The sequence below is a fragment of the Nakaseomyces glabratus genome, chromosome E (genome assembly GCF_010111755.1).
Source record: "Nakaseomyces glabratus chromosome E, complete sequence".
NCBI classification, from domain to species: domain Eukaryota; kingdom Fungi; phylum Ascomycota; class Saccharomycetes; order Saccharomycetales; family Saccharomycetaceae; genus Nakaseomyces; species Nakaseomyces glabratus.
Genome location: NC_088955.1, coordinates 286,411 through 299,732, shown reverse-complemented (window position 1 = coordinate 299,732; position 13,322 = coordinate 286,411). Strand labels below are relative to the sequence as shown.

The 13,322-nt window shown below is 36.7% G+C and overlaps 6 protein-coding genes across 6 annotated transcripts; 3 read left to right on the top strand and 3 right to left on the bottom strand.

The window, feature by feature from the left end:
• Positions 1 to 70: 70 nt before the first annotated feature.
• On the bottom strand, positions 71 to 2,563 carry CCM1 (Ccm1p; the record flags this gene model as incomplete). Its single annotated transcript, XM_445818.1, has 1 exon — positions 71 to 2,563. One exon carries the CDS (start codon positions 2,561 to 2,563, stop codon positions 71 to 73), a length of 2,493 nt encoding a protein of 830 aa, XP_445818.1.
• Positions 2,564 to 2,796: 233 nt separating this feature from the next.
• On the top strand, positions 2,797 to 3,141 carry CGR1 (Cgr1p; the record flags this gene model as incomplete). The annotated part of the gene is made up of 1 exon (XM_445817.1): positions 2,797 to 3,141. One exon carries the CDS (start codon positions 2,797 to 2,799, stop codon positions 3,139 to 3,141), a length of 345 nt encoding a protein of 114 aa, XP_445817.1.
• Positions 3,142 to 3,672: 531 nt separating this feature from the next.
• Positions 3,673 to 5,169, bottom strand: GVI51_E02695 (uncharacterized protein; the record flags this gene model as incomplete). Its single annotated transcript, XM_445816.1, has 1 exon — positions 3,673 to 5,169. One exon carries the CDS (start codon positions 5,167 to 5,169, stop codon positions 3,673 to 3,675), a length of 1,497 nt encoding a protein of 498 aa, XP_445816.1.
• Positions 5,170 to 6,168: 999 nt separating this feature from the next.
• Positions 6,169 to 8,961, bottom strand: RRN6 (Rrn6p; the record flags this gene model as incomplete). The annotated part of the gene is made up of 1 exon (XM_445815.1): positions 6,169 to 8,961. One exon carries the CDS (start codon positions 8,959 to 8,961, stop codon positions 6,169 to 6,171), a length of 2,793 nt encoding a protein of 930 aa, XP_445815.1.
• Positions 8,962 to 9,585: 624 nt separating this feature from the next.
• FMT1 (methionyl-tRNA formyltransferase) lies at positions 9,586 to 10,701 on the top strand (the record flags this gene model as incomplete). The annotated part of the gene is made up of 1 exon (XM_445814.1): positions 9,586 to 10,701. The coding sequence occupies one exon, from the start codon at positions 9,586 to 9,588 to the stop codon at positions 10,699 to 10,701; it is 1,116 nt and encodes a 371-aa protein (XP_445814.1).
• A 421-nt stretch (positions 10,702 to 11,122) lies between these two features.
• SCT1 (bifunctional glycerol-3-phosphate/glycerone-phosphate O-acyltransferase SCT1) lies at positions 11,123 to 13,270 on the top strand (the record flags this gene model as incomplete). The annotated part of the gene is made up of 1 exon (XM_445813.1): positions 11,123 to 13,270. The coding sequence occupies one exon, from the start codon at positions 11,123 to 11,125 to the stop codon at positions 13,268 to 13,270; it is 2,148 nt and encodes a 715-aa protein (XP_445813.1).
• Positions 13,271 to 13,322: the final 52 nt, after the last annotated feature.

Here is a 13,322-nt window from a genome sequence, read left to right as displayed (position 1 = left end):
TATGCACACATTTTTCTCTGAACTCCATCCTCCCTAGCGGTTTGTATTTGAAACCTTTAGCATCCTTAACTTAGGATAACTTGAGTTCCTCGATTTGTTCATTAATGACATCAACTGCTTTCTTTGTACCTTTGCTACGGTTGACAACGTCAAGCAATTTTTCAATATTTATAATATCTTCAGCTTCAATCAGGCCATGGTGTAGAGATTTAACCATTGAGTAGTCCCATTTGATAAAATTTTTGGAGGATAAAACAACGGCCATAGCATCAGAATATAGCCTCTGAGAAACAAAAAACTCAACCATAAGCTTTGCAAAGTTAGAATCACTAATAATTCTATCCTTGGTAGGTAGCTTAGCAAAGCTGGTAGTTTTCCTGTACTCACCTCTATCTTTCCAAACTTGATTGGCAGCGTCAATATCTCCAAATTTAGTAGCAGCCTTCATAACAAGATCGTAGTGACTATTCGACATTAGAATTTTTCTTTTCAGACTCTCAAAATATTTGAGGCAATCATTATATTCCTCTGACTCTGGTTTATATTCATAAAACTTTTCCATCACGGAGTTTAAGTTATGTTGCTGAAATGTAAAGGCATTCAATCTACTGTAAAATTCTTCTCTATTACCACTTTTTAAAGGAATTGTTAAAAACGTCTGTAAAAGGGTTGGATTTAAAACTGTGTTGTTCAGGTTTTCGGTCTTCCATTCGATCAAGTCATTCATAATCTTTAACTTGAATTCATTAATATCTATGGCTTGGTCTCTATAAATCATCGCATTTTCTTGTATTGATGATGTGAGGGAAATATCAGTAATGCCACCATATTCAAGGTTAAACAACCATAGCGCTCTTGATTCCGCAATTATTTGCCAGTTTTCAGAAATTTCTGAATATGGCAAAAATGGTATTGTGATTTTATTCGCCAACTCAAGTGCAGACATCTCTGATGAATGCCCTCCAAAATCAACAGCATTGATAACATTTCTTCTCAATGTAGAACCCTCATCGTTCGCTAAAATTAATGGTAAGCGTCCCTTATCATATCTTGAGTACGCTAGAAGCAAATAATTCAGTACTTTCGGATCCAACACGTATGACAAAATATCTTTTGCTGAGAGATTTTCTAATTGAGCTGGATTCATTGTGGCATAAAGTTCGTCGGACTTTTGATGGAAAATCTTGTAATACAACGCTCTTGCCATACCCAGATCACCATCATATGCAGATAATGAGAGCATCGAAATCAGTATATGTTTGTTTTTCATAACATCATATTGCAAATTCTTTGAAAGCTCATTGATCAGTTTCCAACCCAATATCCGGAGTGAATCAGACTTACCCTCACTAGTATAAGAATCTGTACTAGCAGCCGCTAATGTATGAATCATAGTTGTATAAGTTCTAGCATCCATTGGCACTTTCTTGTCAACCATTTCATGATATAGGTCAATTGTCTTTCTGAAGTCTTTTTCTTGTTTACATAGCATCAAAACACTGTTATAAGCTTTTGTATCAGGTGCATGAGATCTCGATAGAAACTTCATGGTATCAAAGGTATCCCAGGCTTTATCACTGAGTCCCAGCTTCGAATAGAAGTGTATTATACTTGTATAATTTTGTTTATCAGGTAGTAGTTTGTAATCATTCTTAAATTTCGAGACAAATTTATCGGTGATTTCAAAGTCTTTCAATTTGATACTATAATTAATGCAGTAAGATAATATGACGTTAGTCATCTTTTCATTCCAAACATTTGCGTTTGTAGTGTTCAGATTCGTATCATACCTTTTCAATAATTTGTTGAACATTTTAATCACAAGATCATCTTTACTATGTTGTGTGCTTTGGGCATTTAGTTTTGACAGGTTAGAAAATAGGCACTTGTACATGTTATCAGAGAATTTGCTTATGTCATTTCCAACATATTCCAAGAGCATTTTATCCAATTCTAAAATGTTGGTGAAGTTTAGATTCTTTATACTTTTCTTTAAAAATGTACGAATATCTTCTTGCGGCAAACCTTTTAGTCTCATCTCGGATTCTGCTAATTTTTTAACAAGCATATTGGATTCAATAGGGGTATGAACCGATGTACGCACTAGCGCTCTGACCATTAAAGATTTGTCAGCAATTCGTTCCTGTATCGCCTTCGGTACCACATTATCGATGATCTGATCGACAGTATTCTCCATCAACTTTTCAGTGATCCCTTTTCCGATAGAATCAGCTTTCTTTGGAGTATTTACAACTGCATTAAATACAGCTGAAATATCTTCATTGTTGCTGAGCTCGAGAGGTTGCTCTTCAGTGTGTTTTTGCTTCGCTCGACGCTTTATCTCAGTCTTTATATTTCTAGTAAACTCTTGTAATTGTTTCACTTTCATCTCTAAGACTTTTGGATCTTCGATACCTCGTATATCAATGTCTAGGTCCTTCGGCAGAATCGCAGAACTGGCTGCTGGTGCTATCTTTTGCGCCCCTACATTTGCCTTTACTAGCCGGCGCGCAGGTAGGTAAACCGTTCGCACAAACCTGTGAACTGGTAGTACAGTTCGCATATTAGTTATTCCCGTATTGCTTGGTTATGTTATTCATTAACATCTGCAATTTCTGTAGTAGTAATTTTTGTATGACTTTCATTGTGATTCAGCATATATTTTGGAGTTTTTCCATGAAAAGTGAAAAATTTCACAGGACCGATGCGATGAGCTCATCGCAACTTATAAAGAGCATATTATTGATTCTAGTTTAATAATCTCATTTGAACTCATACAAAGTCCACGAAACAGCAATGGTTGAAGAAGAAGCTAAAGGGTTGCCAGTGAGTAAGCGTGTATGGAAGCAAGAGAAGGAGCCATTGCGTGCTAACAGTCGTGTTGTTAAAAACAAGAAGCTCACGTCCTGGGAACTAAAGAAACAGAAGAGGCTTGAAGAACAGCAATATAAGGAGAGGTTAAAGGCATTAAAGGATGAAAAGTTAGAAACTAAGAGGCAGCAAATTGAGGCTATGAAATTGAGACGTGAGAAGAAGGAAGAGAAAGAGAGATACGAAAGATTGGCGGCCAAGATGCATGCTAAGAAGGTTGAAAGATTGAGGAGAAGAGAAAAGAGAAACAAGGCTTTGAAAGAGCGTTAAACATTTCTTTGAAGGTAAACTTAAAACTATTTAAATACTATGAATATCTGTATATTAGACGTTAGCAACAGCAAATAAGACAATCATTTCAACAAATAAATTTTGAGCATCATAATTAAATTTGATACAATTGGAACGAAAATAATATTAATAACTAAAAATTATGGAAAATAAATGATACTATATATGTCTAAATGCAATTTAGACACTTAAGTTAGTTGAGATTGAATATTATACAATTTTGTGAGGTGAGGATTGATGATATGTTTTATATCATCTGATGCGAGGGTTATAGCTTGCTTAACCAATGCAATATGCAATTTTATCTATATTAATTTTGTTTGGTTTGTATTGTTAATCATTACTTTTGAGGGGACATTAGATTACATATTGCCTTGGTTTTAACATTTCGATAATTATTTTTTATGAGTTAATTGGTTGGACCAAGGCATGTAATTTGAATAAAGTCTGATCGATAGTTGATGAAGTATCCAGCCTTCGGCTATCTTTTATTGTTTGGATCTTCTAGGTTCATGGCAGGTTGTCCAAGATACCAAAGTATTGTTCAATACCATATGGGCCAGGCGCCTTCCAAAAATCGTTGAAACAGGATAGCAATGTGACCTGGTTGTTAGTGGCTTCTAGAATTTTTTGAATAGCGATGAGCTGATTTGGTTTCGATGGGATATTACCACCATTTTGAATACCGGCAGATGGATAACCAGTTTCGGTGACTACAATATTACCAGTGCCACAAGCTTTTTGTACTAGTTCGATCTGACCCTTTACAAAGGAGCCGGCTGTATCTGCACTGGAATATGTATCAAAGTAGGCATGTGGATTGATACCAACGAAGTCAATGCCTGAAGCTGTACATAATTCAGGGTGTTGTTCATAGGTGACAGGAGGCTCACTTGTTGTCAATTGACCAGTATATCCAGCTGCTTTCAATTGACCTCTAACCTGTCCAATCTTAGAAACCAAGTCACTTACGGAACAGTATTGAGAGATAACAGCTTCGTTACCTACAGTAATATAGGCAAATACATCCCAGCCGTTAGTTTGACCGTAGTTAATCAACTGTTGTAGTGGAATGTCGATGGAATCAACACCTGAGCTAGTAATCCATAAACCTTGATTAACGGATAGGCCAATACTCTTTGCATTTGGCAATACAGTTTGTAATGAATTACAGTCAGTACCATACATACGAATTTGATTAATGCCCTTGGACTTAATTAGTTGCAAATCTTCTTTTACTTGATCAGCGCTCTTACACGTACCATCATTGTTGTATGGTGAATATGCAATAGCAATTGGAGCTGATTTGATAGTAGTATCGGCATTATTATTAGATGTTGAGCTTTGACTTGCGGTTGGTTCCAATGTAGTGGTACTTGATGAAGAGGTGGTAGTAGTCATCTCTACGACAGGAGTCGATATATGAGCGGTGTTATGAACATGTTGTTGTTCTTCCTGCTTTTGCTGATTTTGATTGGCTTCGACATTCTCTAAATTAACTACTTGGCTGGCAAATCTAATTGATGATGACTGTATGGATGACGACGATGACGACGATGACGACGACGATGATGGTGTAGTTGTTGGTATGCTAGAAGAACTTGGAATAGAAGTAGTAGTAATGTCAGATGAAATAGCAGAGGATGTAGTGGTAGCAGATGATGATGAACTGTCTAGCATTGGGGTTGTGGAAGTTGCAGTTGGTTGCTCATTAGCTAAAGAAACCCTCTTTACTTGGATTATGGAAGTTATGGTTGTTGTTGGTTCAGCGTTAATGTCACCACCTTCTCCAACCATAGTACTGAAAAGGGTAGTATCACCACTAATAATTACCTGTACAGTTGGTGCAATAATAACCTGAGTGGTGGTAGAAAAGAAATTGGTCACAGTGTTAGTGGTGCTGGCGGTGTGTACTCTTGTTACAATTTCCCTTTTACGTAGCGGCATTGCGAGAACATCGCTAGTTAGGTATAGCGCCAGATACAGTAATTGTATGAACGGTAGCATCTTATATTTTAATAGAACTTTATAATAATTGTTGAAATAAATGGGTGTGTCTTAAATCAATTTTAAGTAATCTGTTAAAGAATGAAATTGAGTTGGTCTTGATAGTATGGGATTTATTTGATGGTGTTTCGATGTTGAATAAAATTAAAATAATAATAATAAAAATACAGCAAATCGATCTAGAATAACTTCCCAAATTATTGGGCATTTATATATCACAAAATTTTTAGATTGAATTCTGTTTCGATGTCGATATTATTTTTCCATTTTCCACTTGGATGCTCTGCTAATCAGATACAGATACTGGTATTTCAAACAACAGCTTGACTATTTACATTTGTCGGCTAGCATTATTTGTTTTTATTAGTAAACAGTATACCATGTTTATTTTCATTAAAATGTAACTAATTGTTATTGCTCATTGGATTGACGCTAGTTATGCAAGTAAACATAAATAAAAAAACACAAACAAACAAATAAAAAAATATATAGATTTACCTATTATACAAAGCTAAAGTCTCTGATGTATTCTGACAATTATGTTGCCTGATAGATTAGTTGTGAATTTATAAAGCTATCATCGTAATTGGCTGGTTGTAAATACATGTGATCCAGCAAGTTCGTTCTGTGTTCATAAGATTACCAGAGAAACCTCCGTAGCAAGTTGATACATTAAAAAAATGCTGGCTACAGTGTACAAAATGCTGGTAACGTATTTAGTGATGCGTTTGAGCGCTAGCGTGGATCTTGGTGCTGGTCATACTGGTATTTTCATTCCATGAGTATATCATGACGTTAACCAGAATTATTAGGCATTAGTAACATTATTCATGCCAAAGTAGAGTATTAGCGATCTCTGACATTATTTTGCTTGTTTCCAGATTTATTTGATGTAAACAAAACCGAAGAAAATGTGGTTAAACAATGAACATCTCAAAAGTAATACTTGTTATAATACAAAATTAGTCTATATCTGTAGCTTGTATTTGTTATATTAAGTTATCCAAACCCTCCCATTCTCTTCTTCTTCCGTTTCTTAGGTTGAGAGCTTTGAGAGAATGTTTGCGAGAGTAATGGAGGCTGGGAGTCCAGACTGAATGCTGGGCTCATGCTAGATGGTAAAATTGATGCCTGTGATGGTGCTAGTTGACTAGAAGGTGTTTTGGACTTGCGTTGTGAGTTTATCCTAGTTCGTACGGTTTGTGAAGATTTGATCACTGGAATTTGTGATTGTGATTCCTGGTATTGTGAGAACTGCACTGGTCTTCTGATCTGCTCGCTAGCTTCACCATCATCGACAAGACCATCTTGTAGTTGGTCGTCAGTCAGATCCCATTGGTCAACAATTGATTTCTGCTCCTCTGATAGTTTTCCGTAATTTAAACTGCGTAGCTCATCGATGTCGGATTTCTTAGTGCACTTAATTGCATTCCAGACTGTCAAGGTGACAATTTCTTTCGTAACCTTATCAGCCACTTTTTTAAGATCATTGGATTCTACAATGGACCAGCATTGTAAAAGCTTATTGTAAAAGACATCGATTGTTGGAATGTCTTCATGAATAATTTGGTTTAACGTTTTGATTACATTAGTAAATATTAGACCTAATTCACTATAATGCTCCGATAGTTGTTCTAAAAATGATTGGATTTCGGTTAAATCAGATTGTACTGGTATTTTGGGCATCAGTGATTGCAATTTTATGCTAGTTTTCGAACGGACGTCGTGTGAGTCTTCAATAACCTTATTAAGCTTTTGCGATAACTCGTAACCAAAATCCTGCAAATTATCTCTTTGCTTTTGCCTTGTTATCTTCCTGTATTGCCTAATCGCATACAAATATTCTTTCTGTAGTTCCTTAAATAGGGCCTGCACATTGGGTATTGGATATTTCACTAATGGACCTCTGAATCGTTCTATCGCCATATTGTTTAACTGAATGTTGTCGAAATTAGCGGAGTTGTTGAGAGTATAGTTGATCAATTTGTTCCCTACAATGTCGTATATTAATAAGGTTGAAGTAATATCACCGAGATCAATGGAATCAGTGTAATAATCATTTATCTCCAAAGTTTCAACATCAATTGAGTCGATATTGTAAATTCCTGGTATATAGATAATCTTTGATACGCCAAATGATTGGATAGTATCATTATATCCAATCGAAAAACCATGGATATATACTACATTAAATCTCTTGGAATAGAGGTACACGAAAAACAGAGTCTTTCTCTGAAATTGGTATTTCTGAACACGGCATCTTAGCGACGCATCATCTTCTGAGATATTATGAAGCCAAGAAACTTCTCTTTTCAAATTAATTTTATGGTTAGAGTCTCTCGTATTTTTACTAGAATTGATTGTTGTAACAATGATCTCCCTCGATGTCAGAATCAGTTTGAAGTTATCATTTAGGTCAACCACATCTCTAATTTTAGACCAGGTTTTTGCTTGTATAACTTCTTGTTGCCAATTTTGCTTGAAATCAAGTTCTATCAATCGTGATTCATTCATTACTACAAGTCTAGTATGGTTGTTGGACCAGCGTATCCTTTTCCAATTAGACATTTCTTCTATATCAAATATTGAGCCAAAATGGTTACTTTTGACCTTCAGGTTTAAAGATTCAGGATTAGGCATTTTCTTTTTGACTGTCGGAATTTCAATAATGGACCAGTTACCTTTGGTATCGATTGTGGCTATTATATCAGTGTCCCATGGATTGAAATCGAAGTCTGCAATCGTAAAATCGCTAATTAATCTCGATTCTAGCGGGTTAAATAATGTATAATCTATTTTTTTTTCTTTTGCATCAAATTTTATTAGCTTTATTACTGTTAAAGTATTCTCTGTCAAGACTCCGACCATATCAGAGTAGCTACCCAGTGATTCAGCAAGTTTCGAAAACTTTATGCATTTAATGACAGAATTTAGATTTATTGTTATCGATGTGTAAGTCTTTTGTGAAGGTCTATATATTATCACATTACTATCTGCCTTTTCTTTGTTTTGCACAGTAATATTTTCTTTTTCCATATAGGTGATGATTAAATTTGACGGAGAGAGTGGATGTCTATATGCAACAAGCGCACGTTCTTCTTGATCATTTTTAATGTCAGCTTTGGTTAGTACTTTACCAATAGCTACCAGGAAATCTGTATTAGGATCAAGAGGTGTGAATTTCTTACTCTCGCTGTGATCATTGACCGTATTGTTTCTATTGGCTTTCTCCTTCTGGGCCATTTCATTTATGATATCACTCGGTATATAGCTGTTTTCTCTCGGGTTGTCATTAACAGTTGCTGCATATGCGAGATCGTAGTTGTGATGAATATCTACACTGGGATATAATTCAAGTTCCTTCGGTACATCTGTTTGAATACTATCCCACCCCAGTTGCCATTTCATAGAGCTATTATGCAATTCTTCACCTGCTAGATTGCTATCAGCATCACTCTCTGTATTATCTGTTAGCAAATCCATTTCATCATCGATTTCATTCACCAAGGCTTCACTCAGAACTTTGGCACCTTCAGATGTGTCTACTTCCTCACTTGCAATCACAGAAAAATCAAGGATGTTCTTAGGAATAGCATCATCAACACTATTAAGCCACGTTTTTTGCTTCTTGCGCCTAACATCATTTTCACTATAGGTTGTATCATCAGCATCATCGTCATCGTCAGGATCATAATTCCTAGGGTTTCTAGGTATGTATAACCCGGGACTTTGAATACCAATACCCAACTGTGCACCAATCGGTCGTGGGCCAGGCACTCTTCTCCCTTCCATATATATATAGTTGTGCTCAGAACACTTCAGCTATGGGATTCAGCTACAGTATACAAGATAGTATTTACATTATTAGTTGCTCATCGCAACTTTTTATGATTTCACGTTGTTTAGCCAAATTTTTCAGTCGAAAAGCCGATGCTGGCGGTCAGTTGAAAAATTCAGATAGGATGCGATGAGCAATAAAGACTTGATAGAACTACAGGTCAAACGGGTGAGTATTGAGGACATGCACATTTGTAACTTGACATGAGATGTGAATGTTGAGCGCTTTTGCTAATTTACCCCGTTTTCATACCCTTTATATAGCTTATCTGGACTAAACCGTAATTCGAAACATGCGCAAGTGTGAACCAAGGTTAAAATAGAAGGGAAGTGTGTTATACTAAGAAATCATACAGATTAGGTGAATAACTTAGAATTGTATTTCATTTGAGTTACATGTATAGATAAAACTAACATGGAAGATTCTATCCACTAATTTTCACATGTGCTAACAAATAACGAGAAGTGGTGAACGACTCACCTAGTCACCTATTTGAAAGGACAACTTTCTTGTAACTGTTCATAACACATGGTTAGAATTGACAATAATGTCTTAGTTTCAACTTTTATAAGGTTAATATGTTGCCGTTTATATCTGTAAGGAGAGTTTATGCCAGGAAATTTTCCACTAAACCACTAAATATCCTGTTCTTTGGTAGTGATGAGTTTAGTGCATATGCACTGAGGAGTCTTGTGAAGCTGAAGCATAAGCAGGTAATAGATTCCATACAAGTGGTTAGCAGGCCGCCAAAATGGTGTGGGAGAAAGAAGTCTGTGCTGAAGTCCCCCGAAATAGTGCAATATGCACAAGATCTGAGACTTGACCAACCTATACATGTCGACAGCAATGAGGAGATGTTACAATTGAGCTCATTGTGTGAGTCTCAGAAGATAGATATGATTATAGCAGTATCTTTTGGAAAATTGATTCCTAATGGATTGATTGGAAGGGTGCCATACTCGCTAAATGTACATCCATCGCTGTTGCCCAGATACCGAGGGAGCGCACCGTTACAGCATACTTTGCTCAACCAAGACCAATATACAGGCGTGACAGTACAGACATTGCACCCAACCAAATTTGATCATGGGAGCATAGTAGCACAGAGTGATCCATTACCTGTCAGTGATCTCCTAGCAAGTCGACCTCTGCCGCCGCTCATTAATCAAGAGGATACTCGCCCCCCAAAGCTGGCCAAATTGATGGATCAATTGGGTATTGTAGGTGGTAATTTATTGGCAGATGTTCTAGAGAAGAGGACTTATCAAGACCCAGTGTCGCATATTGAAAGCAACTATGAGCCCAGTTATGCTCCACGAATTAAAACTGAGGACAAGATGATCAATTGGAATGACTCAGCTACTGACCTACTGAATAGATTACAAACTTTAGGCCCATTGTACACATTCAAGAGAGTTCAATTGAAAAGCAAATCACCCTTGTCCCTAAAGAGAGTTCTCATACATGACTTTGATGTGATTGAGCGGGTAATTAGCAACCAAACCTGCGGAACTTTTACACAAGACAACCACGATAGTATTACTATAGCTTGTGGTCGCAATACAGCGATATTGATTAAGAAGTTACAGTTCGAAGCTTGTGCTATTGAAACTCCAGAGCAATTCATGAAGAAATTACCCAAAAGGTGCGGTAAAACCCTGGCCAAGGAGCTAGTGTTTGTAAATGAGACTTGATGCAAATCATCTAACGTCCATTCTGCCACACTAACCCGGATTGCCTTACCCAGATACTATCTAGTATACTATTGCATGTTAATCGGCTATAATAAAAATGTTCACGTGATCTCCAATATTTTCAAGGTTTTCCTTGTTTGCGAGAAATCGGTTGGCTCATCGCAACAAATTGGGTGAGGCACCACAGAAAGTTCCGCAGAAAAGTGGCTTTTTCTAAAATTTTGGAAAAAGTGGCAGGAACAAGAAAAAGGCAAACATCGAAGTGAAGGTCGCAATATTGTGCCATAGAGCTTGATTGTTAAGTTTAGCCACAGCATTACTTGATTATCTTTCAAGCAAGGTGCCAAAAAATATAGTTGTAGGTCGGTCTGAGGTTAATAAATTTGAAGTGTTGATATAAGAGCAAAAGCGAGGAGAATTGATGGACAAGCCGTTGTTATCTGAGAAGGAGAAGGGAGCTTCGAAAGACTCATCTTCCCTTCAACCTGAGAAAGTTAAAGATTACCAATACGAAGAAGCTTCTTTTATCAGTAAGTTTATCTATGACGTGATATTGTTTCTATTGTCCAAGATTCTTGGATGTTTCTTCAGGGAAATAAGGTCCCGCGGTAGCTTCAAAGTTCCAAGGAATGGCCCAGTGATCTTTGTTGCTGCCCCACACGCAAACCAGTTTGTTGATCCTGTGGTGCTGATGTCATTGGCGAAAAAACTGTCTAATAGAAGGATATCATTCCTGATCGCTGAGAAATCATTGCAGCATCCAGCTATTGGTTTTCTGGCTAGAAGAGCAATGGCAATTGGTGTTGTGAGAGCACAGGATAATTTGGCTACAGCGCAGGGTAAGATAACTGTTGATCCAGACAATTATAAGAAGATTATTGGCCATGGCACTCAATTTACCAAGGACTTCAAGCCAAAGGGACTAATCGGTCTACCAAGGTCTCTAGGTCATGTTGAAATCCAATCGATTGAGAGTGACACCGAATTGACTTTAAGAAAGGAGTTTAAGATGAATAAAACGGAAGTGAAGCATATTTTAACTAAAGGCACTTCATATAAGTACGCCGGAAAAGTAGATCAATCGGTTGTCTACCATAGAGTTTTTGAACACTTAGCACACAATGAGTGCATTGGTATTTTCCCTGAGGGAGGTTCTCACGACAGAACGGACTTACTACCACTCAAAGCTGGTGTTGCAATAATGGCCCTCGGATGTATGGCCCAACATCCGAATACAAATGTGAAAATTGTTCCTTGTGGTATGAATTACTTCCATCCTCATAAATTTAGATCGAGAGCGGTTGTTGAGTTTGGTGATCCTATTGAGATACCTACTGAGCTAATCGAAAAATATAAAAACCCTTCGACAAATAAAGAGGCTGTGAAAGAACTATTGGATACAATTTCAGATGGTTTACAATCTGTAACTGTAACTTCACAGGATTATGAGACATTGATGGTTGTTCAAGCTATGAGAAGACTATATTCAGGGCAGTTTCACCAAAAATTGCCTCTACCTCTTGTTGTTGAGATGAACAGAAGGTTAGTAAAAGGATATGAAACTTTTAAGGATGATCCAGAAATTGTCCAACTGAAAACTGATATCATGGCATATAATGCGCATTTGAGTCAATTTAATTTGCCAGATCATCTTGTTGAACACACAAAGATTAATGTAGCTAGAAATCTTGGACTGCTAGTATTTAGATCTTTGAGATTGACTATAATGATAACATTATCCTTACCTGGTTTGATTTTATTTTCACCGGTATTTGTTATTGCTAGGAAGATATCAAATGACAAAAAGAGAGCAGCGTTGGCAAGTTCCACTGTAAAGATTAAAGCCAATGACGTTGTAGCAACCTGGAAAATTTTAATGAGTATGGGTGTTGCACCAATTCTTTATGTTTTGTGGAGTAGCTTAGCTACTTATTACTTGAGACACAAAGATATTAGTAAGGTTATAATATTTATTTTGTCTTACTTGGCATGCGCAATAGTTACATATTCGGCTTTGGTTGTCGGAGATATTGGTATGGACATTTTTAAGTCATTGAAGCCTTTATACATCTCTATTACCACACCTCAAGGTCTGAAGAGATTGCAAGTAGAAAGAAGACAGCTTGCAAAAAGAATCACTGAGGTCGTTAACAATTTTGGATCTGTTTTATTTCCCGATTTTGACTACAAAGCTTTGTCTGAAGAGTACGCTGTAGATGAAGAGGAAGAAGAAAGAAAAACAGCAGAACTAAGGAGAAGAAGAATAATCAAGAGACAAAAAGAAAGAGAAAATGCCAGAGGTATTTCTGATAAAAACGATTATGATGACCAAACACAAGATTCCGATGCTATATCTCTTGTCAATAGTGATAACTCGCTTTCAAATATTCCAATATTCTCATCTGCATTGGGAGGTAAATCTGAGGCCTCTTCAACATACTCATTACTGCCTTCATCGAGCACTGTATCAGAATCTGATGCTGAAATGGAGCAAGAATCGAAAGAACCTAGCGCTCTTTCTCAAAAAATAACTGCAGCCATGTTCAGTAAGCGAAATGAAAATGAATGAACAACGGTATGCGTATCAATTTGTAAAAATAGAATACATAGTTAAACTTATC